At 35.0% G+C, this 27,514-nt stretch overlaps 2 protein-coding genes and 1 long non-coding RNA gene across 4 annotated transcripts in view; 2 read left to right on the top strand and 1 right to left on the bottom strand.

The window, feature by feature from the left end:
• The first annotated feature begins 1,331 nt into the window (after window positions 1-1,331).
• On the top strand, window positions 1,332-5,295 carry Taf1c-like (TATA box-binding protein-associated factor RNA polymerase I subunit C-like). Its single transcript, XM_077405652.1, has 11 exons — window positions 1,332-1,919; window positions 2,148-2,249; window positions 2,336-2,466; window positions 2,626-2,716; window positions 2,816-2,935; window positions 3,028-3,226; window positions 3,302-3,443; window positions 3,591-3,811; window positions 3,891-4,159; window positions 4,270-4,443; window positions 4,523-5,295. The coding sequence occupies exons 1-11, from the start codon at window positions 1,679-1,681 to the stop codon at window positions 4,924-4,926; spliced, it is 2,094 nt and encodes a 697-aa protein (XP_077261778.1). The 5' UTR covers window positions 1,332-1,678; the 3' UTR covers window positions 4,927-5,295.
• On the bottom strand, window positions 5,059-7,730 carry LOC143897205 (mitochondrial import inner membrane translocase subunit TIM50-C). The gene is made up of 8 exons (XM_077405653.1): window positions 7,522-7,730; window positions 6,867-7,210; window positions 6,522-6,641; window positions 6,060-6,167; window positions 5,827-5,958; window positions 5,618-5,741; window positions 5,363-5,466; window positions 5,059-5,294 (listed from the first exon to the last, which is right to left on the bottom strand). The coding sequence occupies exons 1-8, from the start codon at window positions 7,661-7,663 to the stop codon at window positions 5,205-5,207; spliced, it is 1,164 nt and encodes a 387-aa protein (XP_077261779.1). The 5' UTR covers window positions 7,664-7,730; the 3' UTR covers window positions 5,059-5,204.
• A 287-nt stretch (window positions 7,731-8,017) lies between these two features.
• LOC143897207 (uncharacterized) overlaps window positions 8,018-27,514 on the top strand; it is a 274,838-nt gene continuing 255,341 nt past the window's right edge. The window contains exons 1-3 of one of the 2 annotated variants that reach the window (XR_013256876.1): window positions 8,018-8,296; window positions 8,515-8,663; window positions 25,805-25,830. This is a non-coding gene — a long non-coding RNA (uncharacterized LOC143897207). The remainder of the gene's footprint in view (window positions 8,297-8,514; window positions 8,664-25,804; window positions 25,831-27,514) is intronic. The other variant, XR_013256875.1, reaches the window with a different exon arrangement.

Raw genomic sequence — 27,514 nt, 5'->3', positions numbered from 1 at the left:
TTGTGTTGAAAAGAATTTCTTCGCGATCGTTCTCGCAGAACGTGATCTCGCGCATGTTACAAAAAACGACGACGTGCCGCCGCTATAAGATACTTAAAAATTGTAAAACATTCTCTGTTGCTTGTTCCCCAAATTTTATTTGTTTGGCCTACAAAATTGTTTATAAACGAGCTTATTGCCGCGCATTTCGCGCTCGTGATGTCTTGCGACGTTATTAACAAAAAGAGAAAAGGAAGAATATATAACGTCAATCGATATGACGTTACGATACGTATTATAGAAAATCGTAGCTGATATAATTTATAATTTTCTGTAAAGTATAGAGAAATAAGGAAGCGTACGTACGAATAATAATTATATTGCTGCAGCATCGAAGTGTTACTCTTTTCTTTCTTCACATATACGGCGCCGTAACACCTACGTCCGTAAGATGAGACTTTCGTAAATTAATATCGTAAAAAGAAAGCACATCCTCCGCCCAGAGTATCTCGCTTCCTAGATATACAACTGTTATTATAACGAAAGAAAAAATATAGAAATATAGAAAGAGATGATTCTCGAGACACGTAACGTATAGAAATGTGTGAAATGTCGAATTTGTACAATAAATAAAGACTCTCGAGTATTTTTAACATAGCATCGCGCGTTTCCGCGTGACCATTGCGTCGAATATACAATTATAATGTATAATTTTTTACTATCGCATATTCAGTTTGAGTAGTTCGGACATGAACCATAGCATGGACACGAACCATGTACCGTCAATACCGAGCGACGGACGTAGTTGAGTTGCACCAAGTTGCACTTTCTCAGGGAGCGCGTCGGTCGCGTCGGAAAATGCGTCCTTTTAGAAACTGTTATGGCGTGGCTATTCGCTGTTCGCTCCGTGCGTTTCAGCGCAATCTACCGCTATCGCCATGCAATAGAAGTGGAAACAACGATGAGATATGAGATATGTTTATTATTATATGTTGATTATTACCAAAGCTTCTTGTGCAATAGATGCAGTGTATTTTTTTACATTTTACTGTTAATAATTTCGGTAAGTAAAAATTGCTATACGCGTATAATCTATGATTGTTACTATATATAATTGGAGGTTGACTGCACAGCGGTATTTATGTCACTTTAATTACTAGAACTCCTATTTTTTATATCAGAAAACAATAAATAATTTTTGTGCTGCTGTAGCTAAACTGAAGAATTACCCTACAATGACCCATTTTTAATAATAATACGTCTAGTTGAATAGGAAAATATTCCACCCTGAGTTCACTATTCTCTCACCCGAGCGCTTTCGTAGCTCGTGCTATCCCCTCCAACCAAACGCACAGAGCGAATTGTTGACGCTAAGCACGTGTTTCGCATGAACGCGTAATAATAATTGAAATAAATGTACTACGTGTGTAAATTGTGGATTTTTTTGCTGATCTATTATTAATCATACGTTTCGTCAATGTTTATTTGTTCTCATTGCTGTTTTGATAAATATCTCGCAATCTCCAAAGTGTATCCCAAAAGTGATGTTATTATATTATAATACAAACATCTATGTGTAAAAAGGAAAGGGAAAGGACTTTGTGTATATTATTTTTCTTATTGTTTCACGAATAAAAGATGTATGGATGAAATTGTACATGTTTCACTCTGAAAGAAACTGAATAGACTTGAGTGAATCATGAAGGCACAAGAATTGAAGTCAAAGGCATTTAAACGCGCTGAAAACAATCTATTGAATAAACTGGGTACTGCGTTCTTGAAGAATTATCCACATCATGTAATGCCGGGTTACAACTTGAATAGATCACCGTGTATTGAGAAATGGGATGAGGATAATGCAATAGGGCTCTGTCAAGAGTTTCCATATAATTGTGATTTACCAAAGCCGTTATTGCCACCAGCAAAGTTATCAAGAACAGGTATGCGAAAACACAGATATTATACCGAAATTTTTGTTGGAACATAACTTTTTTTTTCTTCCCAAGTAACTTTTGGAATATATTTTAGTATTATACTTTCGAAGACTTTTTAAACTTTCTTGTAGTCTTGAAAGACATTTTAGAAGAGATTTACGATGATTTTATTGTATTAAATCCTGATTTTATTAAATATAATTAGAACATTTTTTTTCTTTAAATACTTTGCAGTGCTTAGTGAAGAAGATCCAGCCTTGCAACTCCTTACTCTGAAAAGCCATCTAAAAGATGATATAAATAGAATAATAAAGTATTATGAAAAGCATAAGAAAGGTTGTACATATATAATATTTAAAAAATTTAATAATTTTTATATCCGATAACTTGACAACTAACTTGACAAAATATATTCTTGATAGAATTTGACGTAGTACACAAGAAAAGCATAAAATGGAAAAGAGGTAGTAAGGGATATAGCGCAAATGTACCTAGATATATTGCAGATATAGCAGAACTGCTTGATATGGATCCGGATCCTTATTTTGAAGGAGTATGTTTAACAAGTTATAAACTGAACTATCAACAAGATAATATGACAAAACTATCTTTTGGTATTATTGTTGCAAAATATGAAAGTAATAAATAACTGAATATAAGATATATAAGAATTGTAAGACAACGGAATATTGTTGATAAAATATTTTTTTAGACTTATAATTGGTACTATACTGGTGGATCATTAAATTACGTTCAGTTAAATGACTGGGACGTTCTGTTATTTCCATTTGTGGGAGACTTAGGTACTGTCCTAATATAGAACATATTTCCATGGATGTATATAATAATAATTTGTACAATTCTACATTTAATCTGTCTTTCTTATATTGAAATATTTTCAGTTGCTGCACATATTACACCCATGGAAGATTTCGTATGGAAGCCATTGCTGCAAAATTCAGCTAAATGTAAATTACCTGGAGCGTTGTATGAAATTAGACAAACCAAAATTAGTGACACATGTACGTATATTGCTAACCTTAAAATTAAAAAAGATAAACTCGTATATATATATCTAGAAGTTTGTTATACTAGTTAATGTCTTCGTTTTTAGGTAGAATTTTAGCAAGACATAAGGGTCAATGTGCTCTTTATACATTGTCCACGTCTGAGAATCACTTGGTGCTTGATGAAATTCACAGGCAAGCATCAAAGGTACCATATGTCAGTGCTGACTTGAGTTTAACTAATAATAATTATCATTGTACGCTGAATGCAGAAAGAATATTGTCCTTATGGGACATAAATAGTTCGTAAGTATTTTTCATATCTTAACTTTTTTTTATATCAATCTTTTGTTTTCTCAATGTCAGTATTTTTTTCTTCAGGAAATACATTAGCAGTGGTTCTGTACAGCAAGATAATATAACTCACGAGCATGATGCTTGGGGATGCATAAGGTTTCAGGAAACTGATCCAAATGTTTTAATTTACGTAGACAGGTGTTGCTTGCATTATCTTGATACTAGGGTAAGAAGCAAGTTTTAAACCTCGTTATTTTCTTATACGACAACAAATTTCACAAATTATTTTCTGAATTATTTTATTATTTACTATTAATAAGAATATATATTTGTCACTTTTTATACAGTTGAATATTACTGTATCTTTTTACAGACTGCTCTTGATCGAGCATGTATCACGTTGTGTCCAAAATTTAATTTGGAAAACTGTGAAAGTTTGTCGATAGAAGCACCAAGTAAACACACGTGTTGTCGATATTTGGGCACTTATCATTCCTTTTTACTGTGCGATAATCGGTCTCCCAAGCAATGTGTGCGACAAAAATGGACGCATCAGTTCAAAGATACTCCGCTATTGGCGGCTGTAACTAACAGGTTAATAATGCTAAATAACAATTCTAATTGTAACAACTAATTACCATTACAATTACATCATATTACATATTTATTACAGCGATGACAAGGAAATAATTGTTCTATCAACTCAGAAAGCCGGTGAAAACACAATAATTTTGAACACATGGATGAACGAGGAAAAGTCTCATTCTTTTAATTTGCCTTTTACACCCCCACACGTTGCAGAAACATTAAATAAATCTCAAATGCAAGGAATGTGCTTGAATCCGTATTTACAAAGCAGATTTGAATTGTGTAACGCTGGCAGCACATTAATTACAAATATAAAGAATGCAGAAGTATTCTATTTTATCCAAAATTCTATTGGTATAACTATATTATATTATATCATATACATATAAAGTATACTATATTAACATCTCAGGATGTTATGTTATGTTTAAACATGTAAATATATATCTTTTTACTATTTTTAGGTGACATATTTTATCAGTGTATAACACATGAAAACACATTGGACAAATATTCCCCTATAAATAGCAAAGCTTGTTATGCGTTAAATATGTGGGAAAAAGCCTTATCAGCTCAAGTTGAACCGATAGTACCTTTAACTCTTACCGATAAGTGCAATATGCAATATATATTTGAAAGTAAGAGAATATCTCAATTTTTATTTAGATATACTTTGAACTGTTAAGTACGGCAAATCATGAAAATAATTTTACACAGATTTTACGAACAAACGGCTCAGTCCTCGTTTAAAATCCACTGAAGAAAATGCAGACAGTTTTGATCCAACCTGGAAGCAATCCTTAGCTAAATTGGGATCGTACATAGATCTATTAGCACCAGAACTTCTTGCAGCTTGGGAAATACGCGAGGAAGTACCTGTACCGGTAGGAATGGGATCACATCAGAAAGTTTTGAACTGGTTGGAATCTTCGACTTCGAAACATCCCGTTATGCAATCACAGGATGAACCCGAGTACATACCTACCCCTGTCAATACTCAAGAATTAATTAGCGTGTCGCAAGAACAGGATCTCATGTACATTGATGACAGCAACATGCTGCAAGAAATGTTGTTACCAAAAGTTAAATCGGGAACAACTCGCAAGAAAAAGCGCACTTAAATAATTTACATAATTAACAGATTAATAGAAATGTATTGATTATTTGAAATTTATATTTTTGTACGTAATATATATCGAAGTTATGTAATGCGTGCGTGCGACAGTATTAATTTGTGTTATAAATAAACAAAATTATCTTTAGAACATCGTTTATTTAATCGTAATAAAAATTAAACGATAATCATGTATAATATCTGTTGCGATGAGAAATGACTGAACATGTTGCGTATTTAAATGATGTACACGTCAAAAATTTCAACGTAATTGATTTATTTTGACTAGCGGTTCCGTAGGAAAGATGGTTTCCATCTCGAAATAAGTACTTTGCTGTTATCTTGTTGCTTATTTTGTTCCTCCTCCATTTGCATCTGCCAATAATCATTATTATAATCAAATATTCGATTATATATTCTTGCCACATTTTACGATGACTTACCAAAAATTTTCGTCGATTTTCTTTGAACATTTCCAACGGATTATCAAATTGTCTATAATAATTCAATACGTCTCGCACATCTTGCACATTCGATGTTAATATCGCTGTGAAAGAAAGTTAAAATCTTTATCAGCCAATAGAAATTATTAAAAATGTTGATATTTATATAATTAAAGAATTACATATAGAATTTATATTAGCAAAAATGACGGTATATAAAATTTTCAAGGCGTATAATTTTAAGATTGATCTTACTTTTCAGGAATGCCGCTAAGTCATACAATGTAGTATCATCATCATTACCCGTCCATCGAGGAAGTTTAAATGCATTTTCTGGATGTAACTTCACGCTCTCTTCATTCCAATCGATAACAATAACCTGTAATCACAACGTATATAGTGGTGACTATAAAAATGTTCAAGTCTAATAAGAAGAAATTATTTTTTAATGCAGTAATAATTACTTTACTAAGATCACGATTGAGAGCTCCCAGATCTTTAACATGATGTCCATCCACAAAACGTGTTGCATCTCTAACTAATCTGTACATTATATATCCATTTGGATCGAGTGCATCCAAAATAGGAAACACTGTCTGTAATTGAAATAGACAGATGTTATTTTCCTCATATAAATTTTCTTTTTATCAAATACATTCGGAAGTATTATTTAAAAAAAATAAAAAACCAGTTATACCATTCCTTGTTCAGCTGTATAAATTACAATTTCAAATTGTGGTGGGGCAACTGCTTCTAAAAACTGGTCTACGCCAGGCCGCTTTTTAAATCTCCATCCAGTTGAATACTACAGATAAAACGTATACATGTATAATGTCAACCCTTAAATTAACATGTTTAGATTTGAGAAATCTTTGTCGCCAACTATGCTATATTTTTAACAGTAGTTCTATTCAATGTAGTGTATGTAGCACACATAAAATGTATTAAAAAAGCTAACCGAATATTTATTTTTAATAATAATTCTGTATTTTAAGCACTATATTTTTATATTTCTTTCTCGATTCTATATTCTATAGTCCAAATAATTCTTACACGTATGTGAGACATTGGTCTCACGAGAAATCGATGTGTCATACATAGCAAACATTAATACATAGCAAACGTTAAATTATATTGAACGTGCAGATCAGACACTTACTGTCCAATCTGGATGCACAAGGAGGTCTGTCATCTCCAGAACTAGAGTATATGGAGGCTGGATATATGGATGTTTTAATGGATCAGGTAACAACTTTTCCCTACTGGGTTCCTGTACTAGCTGTAAACACAATAAAATCATACTGTAAGATGTATTCTCTAACATACGAGTATACGTTCACATGTTATAAAATACACTGTGCATAAAGAATTCAATATAAAAGACTATAAACTTATTTTACAAGCTTTCCCATATATTGCTTTATTACATTTCATTCGATATAATACAGCAATATATATATGTATACTACAAGTATAGATAGAATTAATTATAAAAGCATCGTACTCTTGTGTAATAATTAAGCTCTCTCTTGACCCTCTTGTAGATCTGTTCAAAGAACGGTAAATTGGAAAATTCGTCCTCGATGACATTCCCATGTTCGTCATAGTTAGGTCTTCCTAATTCGTATACTAAATAAGTGAAGCCAATACCCATGAACACGCCAAATGCTGCAAATCCATAGTTCATCATTCTCTTCGATCTTTCACGATTCGCCTTTTCTTCCTCATCTTCCGTTTGCTGTTCACTCTGTTTCTTGTGAGCTGCCGCCTCCTGTCCCAATGACTCGGCTTCATTTATCGACGACTGTATGTTGGTCAGGTTACTAGTGATTTTTGGACGATCCGTTGCTGAGGACAAATAACAACGTTCGCACATAAAATAAACGCATAAGTCCGACATTTTTACACATATACGCGAGAGATACGTTTCTTCACGTCAAAGCAAGAACGTCTTTTTAATTGCATGTGCAATTTAAAATTATGCTCGACATATTTCGTAAGAATAATAAATTAAAATTAACAGTTTTCTTTGCCAACATGAATTTATGTTAAACATTGATATTATTTTATTTCCGTCGACGGCACGTGAGCAGTGATTAAAGTGATTGTAATAGCGACAGACTCCCATGCTTTCACGCGGAGGTTATGATCGTGCTCACTTTCGGTGCTGTAGCGAAATTTTTGCGCCGACCGAACGAGCGAAATTCGGCCGACGGGCCGTCGGAGGGTGCAATACGTCGTTCCCGCGTTCCCATTGTATATTTTACACAAAACTCGCAGGCTCCGCGTCGCAAAGGCCATACTTAAAAAAATACCATGAGCTTTCCGCGAGGCAAAATCTCACTCCCGTATCTTCCGGTCGGGTCGGTGAGCCTTCACTTCACGCGGCACGCGGCCGATAAATTCGGGCGACCATCTTCCCGATCGAAGATAAACGTCGGCAGAGCACGAAATTCTCAAGTCTCACGAAGGGAAAACGAAGGTGAGCTTTGAAAAATTTCGAAATCCACGATTTTATTCTGTCGTATTCCCCGCACAATGGTTAGATCGCACATACGGTTTTCCAATTGTGTACAATCGATTATTTTATTGATATATCAATGACTCCAGATCTATTAATTGCCAATATATCAAATAAAAATTAATGAAAATATTGAAAAAAAGTGCTGTAAGAAGCTTCTCGCTCCCGTATTTGATTCGAATCGATCGAGTTTTCGCGGGACGACATTTTAACGAAGATCACGTGATGGCGTGACGCGTCATATCGAGAACGTGAGACGAATTCTTTTTTTCAAACGATTTCAGTTCAGTTTCGCGTCGGCGGCGTCGGCGGCGTCGGTTATCTCCCGCGATGAACTGATGGTCCGTCGCGATATCACAATTTTGTGTGGAAGACACTTCTCGGAAAGACGATGGTCTCGGAGACGGCTCGAGGTATACAAGCCTCGATTCAAAATTACGTGCCACGGAATTCTGTCGATTTCGCCGAATTCGTCGCGAGTAAATATATGCGACACACGATTCGTGGTAACGGCGAACGGGCGAAGTAACGCATGTACTTTCCCTTGATCGAAATTCCATGTCGCGCTTTCTTTGCGCAGATTAATCAATCATTCCGTCATTCCAGCTCACGCATTTATTTCGTGTTACAGAAGGTAGATTATATAGCGAGACCTGGAGTTGGGCAGAGGGCGAGAAAGAGAGGGAGAGAGACGACGAAACTATTTCTCCTTATTCTGAGTATTCGACATCGGACTGCCTTTCCCAGTAGTACAGCCTTCCGTTACATCCGACCGTCGTGGTAAGTAGTTACATGTCTATCAAGCGAATCGATATTGAAAAAATCCGTTATTGCGACAGATGGTAAAATATTTTCATTGAATCTTGAAATCAATAAAGCGAAATCAATAGCGCGTATAATAAAGTTGATTGAAAGTATTGAAAATAACAATATTAATTTATTTGCAAATTAGTAAGATAGAAAATATGATACAATAATATAATAATAGTAATATATGAAACTGACATTTTGTGTATATATATGTGAAAATATGTAAAACATGATATGTAATAATATGTATTTATACATATATACCTTGAAAATACGAAGAAAGAATCATATAAAATAATAAAGTATTTATATATTTAAGTGAACTCTTATTCCAATAATTAAATGGTTCATATTTATGTTATGATATATACAATTTGATCTAAGGAAAAAGAACTCTAATGTCCATTTCTACCATAATGCGGATTAACTTTAATCTTGGTTTAATTTACTCTTTTTATCTTTTTCTAATTCTTAAAATTGGAAAAGGATAAGAAGAGTAAGTTAAACCGAGATTAAAGTTAATCGGCATTGGTAGAAATGGACATAAATGTATTTATCACATTGTGACACATTTTTTATAAGTTTGAAAAAAACAATTTATAATAATTACTATTTAAGAAACTTAATTTAAGAAACTTTAATATTATAGAAGAAACTTTAGAAAAAAATTTAAAATTATATTAATACACAGCAATGTAATATATGGAATACAGGCAATGAGAAAACATGGATGCAAACACGTTTTTCGCGTAGCGTGATATATAGCCGAGACGATTTTGTTAGAGAGAAAATGGACGTACTTGATTCTCCTATTTTTCATTGTTTTTCGTAATTTGTGTCCCTCGGTCGAGCTTTTTTTTTCTTGGCTCCTCGGATTTGTCATTCCCACTTTTAGCGTTCTCCGGATTTTCTTTTCGCGCGGTATCTTTTTACCGTCGTGGCCACAGATACGAAATGGTCAAATGTATGACATTACTCACACTAATTAAGTAAGAAAATGCTACTGGCCATTAGAGTCGTGTCCGAGGAGGAAAAATATTCATGAAGATATTTGTTGTCCGGCGAAGAAGATTAAATTCTTTTATACGTACAACGTTTTAAAAAATTATAACAATAATTTATATATATTTGAAAGTGTTCTCACAATACCGTTCAGAATTAAGTACTTTATTATAAGTACCTACTATTAAATATTTTAAAGAAAATGTTTAATATCATAAAGTCAAAAAACTGCGGAAATCACATTAATTGAATTGAAATTTTTTGCCTCGAGAAAAATACACTGATTGCATGTAAAATTGGTTCTTGTGAATCAAGAAAGTTAGTTGAATAAATTCAAGTGAATGAAAGTAAGTTAGCGAGTGAGATTTCACTTTGAAATTTGATTAACTTTCTATGTAAAGGTACCAATACCCGGACATGTACCTATATCCGAACACCTTTATTATTTATAAGTATAACGCGAATTGAAATCAAAGATAAAAGTATTTATTCTTGTAGTTAGAAACTTTAATTATAATATCCAAACGTTTATTTTCATAAATTTATATTTTTTTAAAGGTATCCAGACACAGATACGTGTCCAGGTATTGGTACATTTCTTGTGTTTAAGTGTCCGGGTATTGGTACCTTTACCTTACTATTCTTTATTAAATTTCGCAAACTTTCTCAGGAACGAGGCACAAAATTAAAATCAATATGATTTTGCAAAGCTGCATTCTGAATTACACACTTTTTTTTTTAATGCTTCTTCACGTAGGCTCCACAGCGATTATTATTCGGACGTGACGCGACGGGCGAACGGCGGCGAACCTATTGTGATTCCATTGGGTCATCCCGTTAGTCATGATTAAGCAAATTTCATACTCGAGCCATTAATATTACAGTAGGTGACCGTGCGAGGTCCACAAAATTCCCCTGGCTAGTATAGAATGCATGCACTGACCCCGACAACCGCCACATCGTCGGCGAACTTGCCGAACTTGATTAAATTGCGTTCGACGAAACTTCGGGTATTTATGGGTCGAGGGCAAATAATCAAGCGGACTGAAAATCCTTTACGACGCATCAAATTTCGAGGGCGTTGCGTTAGAAAAATAAAGAGATATACTTATATAGAGAGAAAAGAATCGTGTACGCGCGAATGCATACATCATATTATTATATGTATAATATTACACTTCTTGATGTACATAATAAGCCTCTAAATCACGTAATATACCTGCGAAGATAAAATACCGTGGGGGGATCTTAGCACTTTATCGCACCGGATCCTTATTCCACCAGGGTGACGTTTGACCCTTTTTTTCCGAGAATGGCGCACATGGGGGCGGAAGCTTGTGTCAGCTGCCGTTAGAACGGTAATGAGAGGTGCCATAACGTTAACGGGCGAACGCATACATTCCAGCAATTACGTCGCTCCAACTAAATTTCTGTCCCTCGGTAAACTTGAGGAATTCCAGGCGGCGAATATGCGCCCGCGGGGGTTTGCGAGGGGAGAAAAGGGCACGAGGAGCTCGGGTCGGGGGTTACGGTTGACCATTTCGCGTTTTCCCCGCTCGCACAAGCGGTCCCAGACATCCGCGCACTTGTCGAACACACAGACGAGATGTACACGAACGACGCCAGATATACACTCACAGAGACTGTAGACTTCTATATAAGGTGACTCGGAAAACGCTTCGCACATTAACACTGTATTTTAAGACTGCAGTATTTTTCGATCAGATTGAACTCTATTTAGAAGAAGTTTAATGGAAGTCCTTAATTACGTTCGGCATTGTCTCAAATCAGGAATATAGGTATTTAAGAGTCAGATTCGACGTGTGAAACTTGACTATTATTACATAATTAATAAAATTTTTAATTCGTTCCAAGTTTAGATTAAGCGAAATTAATTTAAGTCTTAATTAATTATAAATATAAGACGTTGAAATTAATTTATTCATCTTTTTCATTACACGCGCGCTTATTCTTGTTTATGCCACAAGCGACTTCGATATCTATATACATTGTCCGTATACGTCACAGGCATTACATCAAGGTCTGAATACATTAATTTATTTTTTTTCGACGCACCCCGTATATTAACGTATACAGCCGCCTTCCCCAAGACACGGACACACGTGGAAATTGCAGACACGTGCGGCTACGGTGCGCGCCCTTTAGCGTCACGGGGGTGAGAGAGGACGGAGATGAGTGGGCGGCGGGAGGGTTGTTTGTCGAGAGAATTTTCAGTGCGCACCCGCTGGCCGGTATTACGGCCCGGATTAATTCCCAACAAAAATAGGTATGCGAGATATTTTAGCCGGCCGGACGAGAACATTCGCACGCGAGCGCACGCAAGCCGCAAAAAGGGAACAAGCGCGGATGCGTTTGTCCGGCGATGCGCGTCGCGTATTTTGCTTTCGGATCGCGCGAGCCAAATATCTGCCACGGTGAATCGTCGTCGAGGACGGTGGAAAACGCGCGTTTTGCTTGCACTTCGACACCGCAGCTCTGCTAATCGCGTCAATGCGTTCACTCGCAGCCGAGCGACGGTGGGCGATCGCGATTAACCGTTTGCGGTTCAGAGTTACGTGCGTTGTTGTCCGACAAGCAAATCTGCATAGCTCGAAGATGAACGGAGCGTTGTTTCTAATTAGAACTATGCGACAGCAAGCTATTTTTCTATCTTTCCCTAAGCGAGAAACACACCGACTAAATAAAATATGAAAAAAGAAAAACGTTGAAATAATAGGCGGCGTGATTGTGAAATTAAAACGAGATATATGACATGAATGTGATTTATCTTAAATCAGAATGTAAATTAAAAGTTTTATTTCTTAAATAGGTAACTGACAAATATATGAAAACAATTAATCTGAAACATAAAAAATTTATGTCATTTAAAAATCACTAAAATTTTAGAATATTAAAATATCACGTTAAAGATTGAGATTTTTAGTTTTATAAGATTGTATTCTTAAAACTCAAGATATACTTAACGAGTTAGCTCGTGCAAACTGCACAATCACCACACAGAGATAAATTAGCCGACGAAGAAAATAAACACAACTCGAAAATCGGTAGACAACGCTGCACTGTCTGCATGCCACGATATTTATAAGCTTTATGCAGGAAGTCGCTCAAGTAAACCGTCCGTAACTCACGACGCTGCGAGTAACGCGAAAAATATGAGCTAATAGCGATGCTGCGCGGTGTAATAATCTATAAATGCACCGGGCTATGTAAATGAACAGACGCAGCGGCGTCGCACCAAACGAGCTTGCGAGCTTTTGCTCGGGTTGTTCGCAATCTGCACATCACGTCTCACATCGAAAAGATTCTTGAACGAAATTCCTCCCCGGGCCGAGAATAGTCGGGTCATTCACAATCCCGACGGTCTATTCGCGTCACCTATTTCTATTTCGTTCACAAATTATCGGGACTTGCGTTTGATATAGGAGACAGAATTAATTTTATTATTCTGTTTTTGCTAGACAGACAGGAATGTCACTAAACAAATTGTTTCTACATAGCGTAATTATGAAAAACAAGTAAAAAATAGTGCAATAGTGCATTAAAAATTTGCACTTGGCTTCCTCATAGAGGAAGTGATGTCTTAAGATCACGGTCTTACATACAGGTCTCTCAACTCTGATGTGTGTATGTGCCAAATTTACCGAAATTTCTATAACTCCAGAACTAATTAATCAAATCTTAATGAATTGTATATGAAATAGGGGTAGAATTTTCCGGGGAGTACTATAAAGTGTATAGTTTTTTGTTACCGATTATCTGGAAATCGTTTTTTTTTTATTTTTTTAATTCTTGAGTAAAAAAATTTGACGAAGCAAAAAGAACCCCTTGATTATTAGCAATTTTTATTAATTCTATATATTCTTCAGTTTTTTTTCTACCCCTATTTCATATACAATTCATTAAAATTTGGTTGATTAGTTCTGGAGTTATAGAAATTTCGGTAAATTTGGCACATACATACACACATACACACATACACACATACATACACACATACCGACATTTTTTAAAATAACGATTTTTCAACGTTTTAGAACATTCTGAACACATTGGCAAAAGCAACTAAAAAAAATTTTTTTTACGAAAACAAAGCTTCCTCTATGAGGAAGCAAAAAGAAAGGAAAAATAAAACCAAATAATATAAACAAAATATAATAGTATATATCGTATGAAACCAAATACATTTACATTGTACAGAAATATAATTATGATATGTTTTATTAAATATTTTTAATTTAAATATCGTGTTATACTCATATTAAAATAATTTAATATTCTGTAAAATTTTAATTTTCACCACACGTGCGTTCTAATTACACTAGTTTTCATATGATTTATACGAAATGACACGCCGGTTGTCGCAAAACAAGATATCACGTATGAAGTTTCTTATTAAAGTTAGAGAAGCGTATTAATCGTCTTTACTTTATATTAAGAAAGTTCCCTGCCGTTTAATGCTGCAGTTTTATCGCGGATTATATGGCTTTTGAAAACTGCACAACTTTTTCAATGAAACTCACGAGAGAAGTGACAAATAATGAATATAAATAACCACTCAAAAATCAGCAGCAAAGCATCGTTCAGAAAAATTATGATTTGTAATTATATTCAGTTTCTATTCATGAATTTTCTTTAATACACATTTAACGACGTACTGACGCATATCTGTAGACTATGAATTAAATATTTTCATTTCTTTTCTCTCCGATTAAACATTAATATAAGTCTGCGAACTATACGGTAAAATTAAAATAGACGGTTTAAATAATTGTATTTAAATAATCTATTGTCTTTTTTATTGGAGTATCAATAGAGTTATATATGTGGAACAGTGAAATATTTATCATTCAAAAATAGATTTGTTAAGTGAAATATAAATATCTTCATCATATAAATATTTACACTATATAAATAATAAACAGATTATATAGCAATTTTTACCGTTTTATCGTTTCTACCTTTAGTTTTAAAATATTGACATTTTAACGATAATCCGATGCTGACAACATTAAGTTTCTTATGCAATAATAAACTGCAATTCGACAAAAAATACTTTCGCTATCGATCAATATCTATGTATGCATCGTACAACTGTACACGTACAGCAAAAGCTAGTGAAATCTATGATAATATCTCTCATTTCGTAAAATAGAATTTTCTAAAGGGTGAGAGCGAATTTTTAGAGTGCATTAAGGGGTTATATGAGCGGATATATGAAGCGGGTAAACCAAATAAAATATCTCACGTTCGCAGTCACGGATGCAGTCGCGTCGTGCACGCTGCTGGATACATTTTATACAGCTCGCAACGTTGGTTTTTCACGCGACGTGAATTTTATCTCACGCAGGCGCTTTTAGCTTCCGCCACCGCCGTCGATCGGCAGATTATCAGATCGCGCCCGATAAAAGGGTCCCGTCGCGCCGCGTGTACACGTACATACATCCGCGGTACATTTGTTCTCTCGCGTAATGGAATTATCGTACATACCGGTGGCACGCGATACTTCGATTATGTCGAATGCGCCCTTTCGCTTACGCGTGTAATTCCAGTTTAATCGTCGCGCTTGCAAAAAAAAAAAAACAGTTTCCACATCGAGAATTGAAAGTTCATTATTGACTCTGACACAATCATATGCAAGAGCTATAGTACATATAGTTACTAAGAAGCTTTAATATTGATAAAAGTGTAGAACGAAAATTACGGGAAATTTGGAGAAAAAAAAGTTAAGTAAAACATTAAATATACAATATTAAATATAAAGCAAATGAGAAAATTTTGATGAATATAATTTATTCATGTTGACTTATTTATCGAAATCCAATTTCGAAATTCATTCATTATTCATTTGCGTAAAATATGCATAATCTGTAAAACCGCCGTGGAATTTTAATTTATGTAAGCCATGACCGAGATCGATTTATTCTTATTATAAGGTCGTCTAAATGAAATATAGATCGGGTTACTGCATTGTAAATAGTGACGTCATTGGAGATGGGATATGCCTAAATGTTGTCTATGTACGTACATGTAACACTATCGGCAACAATGTGGTATGTATATTTACCTGTGTACATATTCTTATGTTGTTTTAAATACACTTTACTCAAACAGTTAGTCTAGTTTCACTTGGACGACCCTTGTAATTTAAAAAATACGCATTGCACTGTGCTTTCAAGTCATATATCGGTATTATTTAAACGTAAATCCGCGATTCAATTAATTGAAGAATATTTACGGTGAGACCATAATCCTTTGGAGACGATTCCTCTCTGACGACTTTTATAGCTAAACAGCGCCGCTATGCAAAGCTCCTAATTAGTCTACCAATTTGTACGCTTAACCGTATGGCTATGCAAATTTGGCTATCCGACCTATTACGCGATTCTATGCATATGCGCTATCGAGAGTACGAAACGGGATTGCGTTTAATGTAGGCTGCAATGCCGTTTATGACTAAACGTTTCGTCTTTGTTGACACATATGCTGCAACGTGTCGTATCTTACATGTGCTACACATAGAAGAATGTATTAAAATATTATTGACATTAAAGAATAAAATAAACTTTAAATACGAATTGATGTTATTTTTAAGGTGGTCTTTTCGTGAGAACAAGTATTAGATAGGTACCTAAATTTGATATATGTTAAATATACAGTAATAAGAGGCATGTGTACGAAAAATCAAGTGAGGTTACCGACACTTTACAAAAAATAAGTCATTTTAAATATGCGTTCGCGGGGCGTGTCATTGTTATTCTATTCTTGTTTACATTTAATGAACGAGAAAGATAGAATGATGCAAATCGCCACGTCCGAGGTTTTCAACGAATAATACATGGTGTATTTAGCGATCAGATGAATACATTATTCATGTCTTAAAATATTCCCTGAAGTTTCCGGATTTCGTATATACCTTAAAAATAAGGGCTTGCCGAATGTTTTGCTCTGATATATGAGGTTAAATAAGTAATGGATCCAATCGCATATTGCTTTACTCGTACTGTCATGCCTGACCTAACCTAAATCGAGTCCAACCGCACTACTATTTTGATATTTTTTTAATTAATAAATAATTAAATACGATAAAATCGTGTGTGTAAAATCATGTTATATTATTATAATTATTGGGATGTTGCGTAATGTTTGTCAATATGTTTGTTTTCAATTACCTCATGACGGACTGTTACTTGACTAGCTGGGTCCGCGAAAGGATCACCTTAACATTGTAAAATCATTTGAAATGTAATTTATTGAATAGCTTAAAACGAAATATTGCGATTTCAATATGATATATCTTTTCATCAATCTCAAAAGTCTGCTTATTATGAAGTTACCCGAATAAGTTACCACTTGTGCGTTGAGAACTACGTTTATTTTTGCAAATTTGACCACACGTACGTTCGGGACTTTGCGATCGATATACGATCTGTGTACACTGTGTACAGCGACTCGCAATATTAAAAAAAAAAGAGAAAAGGCAAAAACCGGTGAAGGTTCGTAATCAGTCGTGCGGACGTAAACATGGCAAAGACAATGGCAGCAAAGGCTGCCGATATTTGCGATTGCACAGACCTTTCGTAGAGTAACTTTCCGGGCGCGCGCGTATCGACGCGAATTCACACGAGACTTACGCGCCGCTGCAGAAATATGAAAAAGCGTTCGGCTTTTGTGCGCACTTTCGGCTTTAAACAGCGTGACGCGAGCGGCGGAATGAAATTCGCGTCCGGAACGCGTTGCCCGGTTATTGTCCGCCTGAAACCGAACGCTGCCGCGCGCCCGATCGTCGTCGTTACTGAATGAACGATGAGATCGTTGCGGCCGACACAGCTGTGACAGAGAGTGCATGCACTGCAGATACGCTCCGAAGCTGATTTTTATTACCGTCCGCTTTTGTCATCTCGACGCGTCGCGATAGTCGGGGTCGGCCGTGGCGAAACGCGTCTGTCACTTTGTAAAATGTTAGAAATGTTTTCGCGCGATTGCAGCCGCGAGTTGGGAGGCGATACATTGTAACGCTTACAAATGTTATTTGATATCGCGCGAACTTGCTGAAGCTGAAATGTTTCGCAACGACATATAAATATCTTGAATAAATGCTTGAACTTTTATCACTTTGATATCATTAGGATATTTTATCACTTTTGGTAATCGACAAATTTCAAAAAGGTGAATCTATTCACCTATCATTTTGTCATCATTATATCTTGATAGGACATCGTTTTCAATAGCATCGAATTTTTTAACTTGTTTTAACACTGTTATTCCAGAAGAATATATATAAAAACGAACAATATAATAGCTATATTTTTATTTTAATCAATTCTCATATTTATGTCGGTGCCTTCAATTTGCAGAATACGTTTCAGCTTCAAATTTTTGTACTTTTAATTAATGTTTAACGTCTTCAAAAAAATATCACAAAAATTTTCTGCCCCGTTGCAGTAATATGAGGGACGCAAGTGAAGATGTAGCGCATATAACCGAAGTAACGTTCCGTGCTTTAAATACAACGATGTCCCATAACTTACGCCGTATTCCGCCGGTAATGCACCGTGTCGTTGTGCACGAGTTGTGTCTCGGCTGGCGACGAACACACAACCGCAACCCGCTTAAATGGAAAGAGTCCTATGTCGAAACATTTGGACCGGGCTTAACGCCGCGCCGCGCACACAACGCCATTGATTAATGAGCGACATTAAGCGCGACGCGCGCTGCCCGCTAAGAATTTAATATGGACTGTCAGTGCCCTGCTGTCTCGATATGCATTACTTGCATATTAAGTTCGTCTAGCGGTAGGCGCGCATCTCGAGACGAACGATCCCGCGAAGAGATTTATGTCTCGCCGTCCACGAAATCCACGTTCGATCGATCGTTCGACAACGTGGCTTCCTCTTGGCGAATGTTTTTCCTTTACGACAACGAGAATCCGTACATCTCTCATATCGTGTGCTTCAGTTTGTCGATTTATATACATATTATTATACATTAAGTCTCGAGATTGTTATAATTATATTGATTGATATTATTATTTAAGTATATGATGCAAATATAAGAGTAAAATCTTATTATAAAAAACACCATTAAAATTTTAAACTAAATCTGTCAGATTGAAGATTGATTGATTTTTAGAATATTTTGTACATGCACATAATGCATATACATTTTTCATTGAATTCTAAATGCACGTTACGCGCTCGTAAATACGTATTAAATAAGAAATGTCAAACTTTAAATAACGAGGCGTACTTAAAGTCGCAGTTTGTAGCTATTATAAAAAGCTGTGAAACGGAGGGCGGAAAGTTGGTGCTCGCGAAACGTCCTTCGATTTTGTGTCGAGGCGGGATTGATTCACGTAATTATTTAAGCTCATCTTCCGAGATCGTGCTTTCGAAGACGCTAGAAGCACGAAAATCGGATCCTTCGGGACGGTTTTTCGTCGGTCCACTGAACGCGAGACTTTTAAGCTCGGCTTTCCTGCCGCCGTGAATAATGGCCCGTCATCGTTCACCATTGTGCCCGGCAACGAATGGCCGCGTGTCTTATTCCCGTTCGAGCTAGACTGCTAGACAGTGTGACTTTCTTTTTGCGGCTCCTCGTATCGACACGTACATCATACACCGGCACTGTATGAACAATTCTACTCATCCGCGCGGTAATAATTTATTAGGCACTAGGTACAGATATGTTTCAATGGTGGAGAGAAAATAGGATGATTATGCATACGTGCATGTATGTGTGCTGTCTCGATAAATAAAACTTATTTTCAAAGTTATTTTGCTGCCAATTATTACGCATAATTGATTAAATTGTTGTAAACCTCCGACCATGACCGTTTGTCGATATACACATTACTGACTCTAATAAATAACTTGAAATTGAAAGATTGTTTAAGTTTTAAACTTAAGTATTTTATATATTAAAATTAAAATTTTCCTTTTTTTATATTACTCATATAATGTGCAATTAATAGAATTTTAAAAATTTTTAGTAGTTTGATTTTTTTTTAAAATAATGTACATCTAGCGTTTTTTTATCTTAAGTCAGTATTAAAAATTAATAATTAAGTTATTTTTTTTATACATGTATGCATATATGCGAGTGTTTACGATTGTACCGATCTACCGATCTACCGAACTTCAACCGTTACTGGGAAGGTGGCGGTATATGCGCGTTTTAGGCACCGCGCGGCGGCGTGGCGTGGCTAGGCTTCTTTTATCCCCAACATTGAACGATAACATTTTATTACAGCAATAATGTTTGTTGATGACTTTGAATATTTCTTATATTTCTTATATTTCTGAATTTTTCAAAAAATACTATCGTTGCTTTATAGTTATGCTATATTACAATATTTAGAGCCAGTTCCACAAACGTCGGTTAACTCTTAACCTCAGGATCTCAGGTTAACTTATCCTTTGTTTCTTTCTAACGTCCCCCTTAGAAAGAGACGAAGAGTAAGTTAACCTAAGGTTAAGAGTTAACCGACGTTTGTGGAACTGGCCCTTACTTGATAGAGACGTGAAGGCGCGTGAAAGAGATATATTCTTGAACCGATGAAATTTTATTGTGCAGTGTGAAAAATGGATGTGAATCATCTATCAAAATTGTCTCGGCGCAATATGAAGGAAAATATCGCAACCATCTGAAAATATCACACCAAGAATATTCGTGAGAACAGCCAGCTGCCGCGATAAAAGTGAGTGAATTTTTTCATTAAAATTAATGAATTTGCGGATTCTCTTATCTCGTTATCGGGCGATAAAAATTTCACTGAGAATGGACATTGTATGATCAGTTTAATCATGTAACATTGGAATTTTTTAAACTAGAATTTTTTAAATGATGCTTTAGTTAATAAAAATAGTTTTTGAATAAATTTATATAAGCACAAAAAATTTGCTAGGAATTAATTAGACGTTGCGTCTATTCTTTTACTATTGATGGTTTATAAAAAGATATTGACATGTTATAAAAGCGTTATTGTTTTATCATTGACGTAATGCAATTTTAATAATATTATCAATAAGCAAAATAACTGTCCTCCCCCGTTTTTTTGATAATGCTAGATTATAAAAGCGTTAATAATAATCGATAGAGGAATTTTGCATTCCGCCGATATACGTGCGCTGATACGTAGAGCGGTAATTCCGGTTGTTTGGGGAGGCAGAAAGGAGACGGTAGGTGCGCTCATGACACGCCAACTGACCATTATGCAGATTTTCAACGATTAGATATATTGGACGTTTTGCCGACGCACCGAATGTAATGTGCCTTTGTGAAGGGAACGACGAGAGCCGGGATTCTCCCGTCTTGTCCACCTTTCATCCCGCCTTAATTCGTTATCTTGACTAACGACCTCTTTCCCGTTCCCTCCACTCGCTCGGAAGAGCGGGGAAGAGAAAAGGGAGTAAAACGGAAGGCGGACAGAAAACGGATTTTCCAGCGTTGCTAAGGCCGAGGAAAGACGAACCGTCGCGAGCCTTGAATAAGTTCGCCGGATTTCTAAGGGTCAAAGGAGAGCTGCTTAAGAGCCTGCTCAGGGTGACTGGTGTGCACACGCGGGACGATGTTCCGTGAACGCGTTGATGAGAATTTTTCCCTCTCGATCCTTCACGGTCCGATCTGAAACGGTTTCGGCAAGAGGGTGAAAAAATAGAAAACATCGATTGAACTTCACTCCCATTCTCTTTTCTCGATATCTTTGATCTGTGAAAAAATCTATCAAGACGAACGCTTTATATTTGTTCAGTATTTATCAATATTATATAATAATCCGTAATATCATAACATTTTTATATTAATAGTATTACCAATATTATCAATAGTATTATACAATATTTCTATAACAGAACTATTAATAAAAACTAAATTTATATATAATTTTATAAAACTATAAAATAAATAAGACGCACCTCTCTTGACATATTAACAGTGACCATTCTTTAAAATCTATTTAATTAGAAAGATGGGAATTGTATTATTATTAGAATCGTTATTTTATATTGATATCGTTACATGAGATTATTTAAAATACTATCGTACCATTTAAAATATATGTTATGCATTTATATTTATACGATGGACTCGTAAAACACATCGAATTATATAGAATTGTTTTATAACTCGTAACGTACATACGTGCAATGAGACGTCGTGAAGGATCAAGCACATAATTCATGACGAAGTTTATGGTAATAGGCAGGTAGAACTCACACGCGAAACGTATTCGCATCGTACGGGAATGATCGCGGGACGGGTCAGAGCACGCGGTGTCTCTTTCGCGTGTTCCTCTCGCATGGCTACCAATTACCGGGATCGCGACAAGAACGGGCACGTGCGTTTCATTACACGTTTCGGGCAACTCATCCACCGCCCACGCGTGTCTTCTCCTGGGCCAAGCGTCGCGAATCGCGATGAAATCGAAAGACGCCGCGCGGACACTCGCGCGAATTGAATCGTCACAATTAAACCGATTCGCAGTTTCCTACACGTTCACGAAAAAGATTTGTTTTAAGATATAAAATAGTTCATTAATAATTGATTGCAGACACACCAATTTTTTCTTGCAGTAACAGTTTCTAATTACAAGACAGCAGTGAAAAAGAGAAGAAAAAAAAAAACAAGTAAATAATATAAATTAATTAAATAGAAAATAGTTTCGAGACATCTTGTATATAGGAATTTACTAATAATATCTTTTATATACAATTGGATGATTCAAGTGCTCGGAATATATCCCTGTTAAATATGGTGTTATCGAAATTTTACGTCAGTTAGAAACATTTATTATCTTGCACTAGACGATACTGTGGTAACCGGTCGTATTACGAACGCTAATTAATGGCGGCATAATTGATTCATCAGGCGTATTATCGTATCGAGAAGAAGATTTGCGTAATCCGATCCATTACGGTATGCGGTGACTCTTGAGATTTCCATGTGCGCGGGGATGATTTTTTTATTAGATAATAACTTTTCAATGCAATATATATAACCATTACATTATCTATTGGAAAGGAACTTAAAGTTAAAGCGAGAGTTAAAGGCATGGGGAAAGAGTACCCGATATGGATAGGATAAAAGAGAGGGCAGTTTTCGCAGACTCCTAAATCTCATTTATCGATTTTACTTGACAATAAAATATATGTATTTTTCATGATTAATCGATATTTTTACTCATACATTATGCTTGTATCTTTCGGCAGCTCTCGATTGCAATTGAATTGAAACGCTGGATGTTTAGAAAAAATTGCAAATTAGTGGGGCATTTTGGTTTGCACCGTCGAATTGTCGAAATATTATAATGTAATATTTTATTTACATAAAATAAAATAAGAAAACAACCGCGAGTAACAAATAAAATATCTTTAAGGTAATATTTATTGTAAATATAAAGTAGTATTACCTGCTCCGTTGTTTTATTCGATGCTATCCTTTCTTCTTTCAGGTTTTTTCGTTGCTCTCACATACATGCATGGCATATTTGATGTGCAAAAACATGACAATTAATTACGATCGCGCGTATTAATCCCCAGTACGATAATTGCATGATACTTTGAACTGCATTTTCAATATACGCGCTTTTTACATTAAAACGAAAAAATAATGTGAAAGAGTACGATTGTACGACGCAACGTATATACGCAATTGATTATATCGAATGAATCTCGTTAAAGGAGTAATTATCGCTCATTTAATAAATATTATTAAATAATAATTAGATTTTTAATTTTGTTATATATTTAACTCTTATTTGATCTTAAATGATTAAATTGTGCGAAATATTTAACTACGATGAATAGTCATTGTCCCGTTATGTTAACGAATCGTTAATTATGGATATTAATTAATTGTATGAAACAATAACGGAGCGACTCATGCGCCACTGTCTGTCTACAAGAGTTTCACTACGAAAATGATAACATTGACAGTCTTGCGTACGATGCGCCGTACGTAATAAAAACAAACATCAAAGTCATATGCCAGTCGACTTCGTTTACTATACCACGAAATATTTATTATAACGCGCACCACAAAATAAATGTATATTAAATATTCTTTTCGTATTTTTCAAGATAATTATAAATAAACGATTGCTACGTTTGAAATAGATATATAAAAAAAAAAAAACAGGTAGATAAGAAGAATAAATTAATATTTTATGATATTTACGGGCAATATAATTATTTCTTCGACGATGCTTAGATATTTACCTTGCATCGTAGTCTGAATGTTTCTCTGATTTAATTAATAATCGAAAGATTCAGAAATGACATCGAAAATTTCAATTAGCAAAATTAATAGCTAATCATGATGCGATAGATACGTTTGAAAAAAAAATAGAAATTTAATATTGCACACACATACACACACGCACAAATCCCGCAGATATATATTATTAATTAAAGGTCAATATATCGTGACTTTCAATCACTTAAATCAATTGATCCAGCGATTTGCGATCTCAATATGAAATATGGTAAAAATTCAAATTGATTCAGTGGGAGATATTTGTATCTAAATATTGAGTTAAGAAAATAATCAATTGTCCGAAAATATCGCAAAATAAAATAACAATTTACAATTTGCATTTTCTATCGTTTATATATTGATTTTTGTCTGATAATGAAACAAATCAGTGAAAAGATCTTTAATACGTAGTTCGTCTCGATACATTCGCAAATCATTAGGTATTAATTGAAATGGATTTGTAGTATAAATTGACTAATAATTTAATTGCTCGTAAAGTTTGTGATAGCGTTTGGAATTTCGCGGCAGTGTTTTGAAGGATATAATATGACGACACGCGGAACTATATTCATGCTGCTACTTGCCAGTTCGAGTCTCGCCATGCGAATGGTATACACAACTTTGTAAACACAAAACACAACGACATTTTGTGAACACAGCGCGCTACATAAAAACAAATATCTCGGCCGCATGTGTTGGTCGAATCGTTATTGCCCGAAATATTGAATATAACGCATATTGTAGAATAAATGTATGATAAATATTTTATTCTTTCGAGTTAGTTATTAATAAACCGATTGATGTATATGTCATAAAAGCGTGAATTCAGTAAATTTATACACTTACAAATGTATACTCCGAATTAATATATCACGCGAAATATTTCCAAAAAATATCCATCTTCTTGATATGCCTATGTATCATTACTCTCTTGTGGCAGATAATTAAATATATGAAACAATATCCTTAATAATTCGTAGGAATAACCATGTTTTCGACTATTTATCGAAGTCAATATTTTGTGCGATTTAGTCATTTCAGATTGAGTAAGAATAAAAGCAATAGAAAACTGATAATTTAAATTATTATTTTGAAATATCTATGAGCGCTCCTTTAACAAATTTTTATTTATTTTGGGATGATTTATCTTAAGCAATTATTAAATAGATTTAATTAATTATTACGATATTAAGATTTAATTACTGACGCTATTTAAATTTTTCTATTATTAACGAAACGTCGCAAGCACGAAATGAATTGATTTTGAATCGAGTAATATCATATATTTAATTAACAATACTATTGCAATTAATTGTGGTTTAGTATTCATCAACCGCATAATTTTGACAAACATCAACGATTTGGTACAATCTTCCGTTGTTCGACATCCGTTTGTTATGCGATCAATTGTGAAATGTTTATTTGTATGTGGATTATTGTACAATCACGTCCTTTCGTCTTATTTTTCCGTCACAATGTAATAGCAATGCACCTTGCGTGTTAAAATAACCGTCCCAATGGAAATGCCGTCCCAAGTATTGATTATCATATTTTGTTAATATAATTAATGTGTGCGATCGTAATTAATTGTTTTTGCAATTGAATGTTGTGTGAATGCAACGAAGAAATTTGAAAGAATTGAAGGCCTAAGAAGCATCAAGCGACAGAGCAATTCTCTTTGGAGAAAGTAATTAATTTATTATTTTATTTGTTTCTCGCACAAATAATAGATAGTTGATGATTATATTTTATGTACGCAACAATTATATTTTTTGAAATTAATTAATTATTTTGGTTGTTATTGTAATTTAAATATGTTTATATTTTATATTTTATAGATCAATGTAGCTGTCAAATTCCGTTGGTGAGTCAAACAGTTATTTATTCTAATTTAAGATAATGAATCTATGAAAACTGTAGTTATTAAGAATTGTAGCATTAGACAATATTACAGATAGCTGTTAGATATCTGTCATAGATTTATTATCTTAAAAAATGCATGGATTAGAATATGAGATGTGCATTTTCTGGATATTACTTAATTACGGAGCAGCACTTTAATCTATTTTTATATAAATACGTAAGTTTTTAGTGCATATCAAATAATTATTATTTACGTTTTTAAAAAAAATTATCTACATACATCGCGTGAGGTATAATAAAAAAGAATTTGACTTTGTATACAGACATGATATCAGAATCTAACAATTTCGCGGGCCGGACATCGTAAATCGTCGTCGTTTCGTAATTGCGACATAGGGGCGTTTTGGCGGGCGAGTAATTAAAATCGTATTTCAATATTCTGCCAGCGAGAGGGTATCCCCGCCGATTATTCCGACTACTCGATTACAAGGCGCCGTGAGAACATCGGATTCCAGGTGTCGGAGTCCCGCGTGTGCGCATATTATTATTTCGATAATAATACTAATTAAGGCGCCTTCCAGCCGCTCGTAATAACACTTTGCACGTAATGCGCGCTCCTAATCCGTAGCGGCATATGGTCCAACATGCGAGATATCTCGCGCGCCGCGCGGCAAGCGCAGTCATCCGCCACGTTCTTCTTCTCACTCTCTCGCGCATTAAATTCACCATTAAAACACGTGTCCGCCGTTTACCGTAGATATTCACCGCGGTACGGGCTTACGCTACCGTTCAGATGTAGGTCGGACCGAAGGAAGAACTTGATTTATGAGCATTATCTCATGAATATTACTTTCCATGCTGTGCACGCGCGTTTCGTTTCGCGCTTTGCACTTCGATTTTTTTTACTTAATAGAAGAGAAAAGAAATTTTTCTATTAAAAAAAGCAATATATGTATTGTTATGAGTTGTTTTCACACAACCAACGATATTTCGGGATTTCTTTAGGAATTTCTTTCGAGCTTTATTCTTTCTCCTTCTCTCCCTTAGTGTCGATAAATTTTGAAAGCCAAATATATTCGTCAAGTAAAATAAAAAAATTGTAAACAAAAAATCTAAAATCGCATTAATTAAAATAAAAAAATTATAATCGAAACTCTTTTGACATTACGTGTAGATTGCCGAATTGTTTTCGCGAGAATAAAATATGGATCCCAATTGGATCGCAATTCAAAAATGTCGATGTTAATGTAATCTGTTACAAAATTACTTTTTTTTTACCGTTGTTAAAGATTATTATTATGAGTACTATTGAAATCTGTCAATTAAAAATCCAATGCTCTTAATGTCGGTTTTCCTGAACCGTCGTCGGCATATCTCGCCGCTCGCATCTCCCTCGTTAGCTGTGCGAGCGGAAAGTTGTTAAGTTATTCGTTATCCTAATTATGCACATAATAAATTACATGCAAGAACGGCCGTCACACTCGAATACACCATGTGGATTGGTTACGTGCATACGTCGGCCCATCCATCGACCGATGTGATACTATACACGTAGAGTAGGTCGCGGTGCACGTGTTGCAGACGTATGCGCTCGCGCACGCATGGCACACTCAGGCTAAGAGTTCTGAGAAACGCGCGTATCGAGTGAAATCGTCGACGTGCACTTTCGTACGCGAGCTTCCGCT

Source organism: Temnothorax americanus, unplaced genomic scaffold, assembly GCF_048541705.1.
Source record: "Temnothorax americanus isolate GAGA-0224 unplaced genomic scaffold, ASM4854170v1 Scaffold2, whole genome shotgun sequence".
Taxonomy (NCBI): Eukaryota; Metazoa; Arthropoda; class Insecta; order Hymenoptera; family Formicidae; genus Temnothorax; species Temnothorax americanus.
The sequence above is the reverse complement of the archived record's forward strand: the minus strand, read 5'-3'. Positions and strand labels throughout refer to the sequence as shown.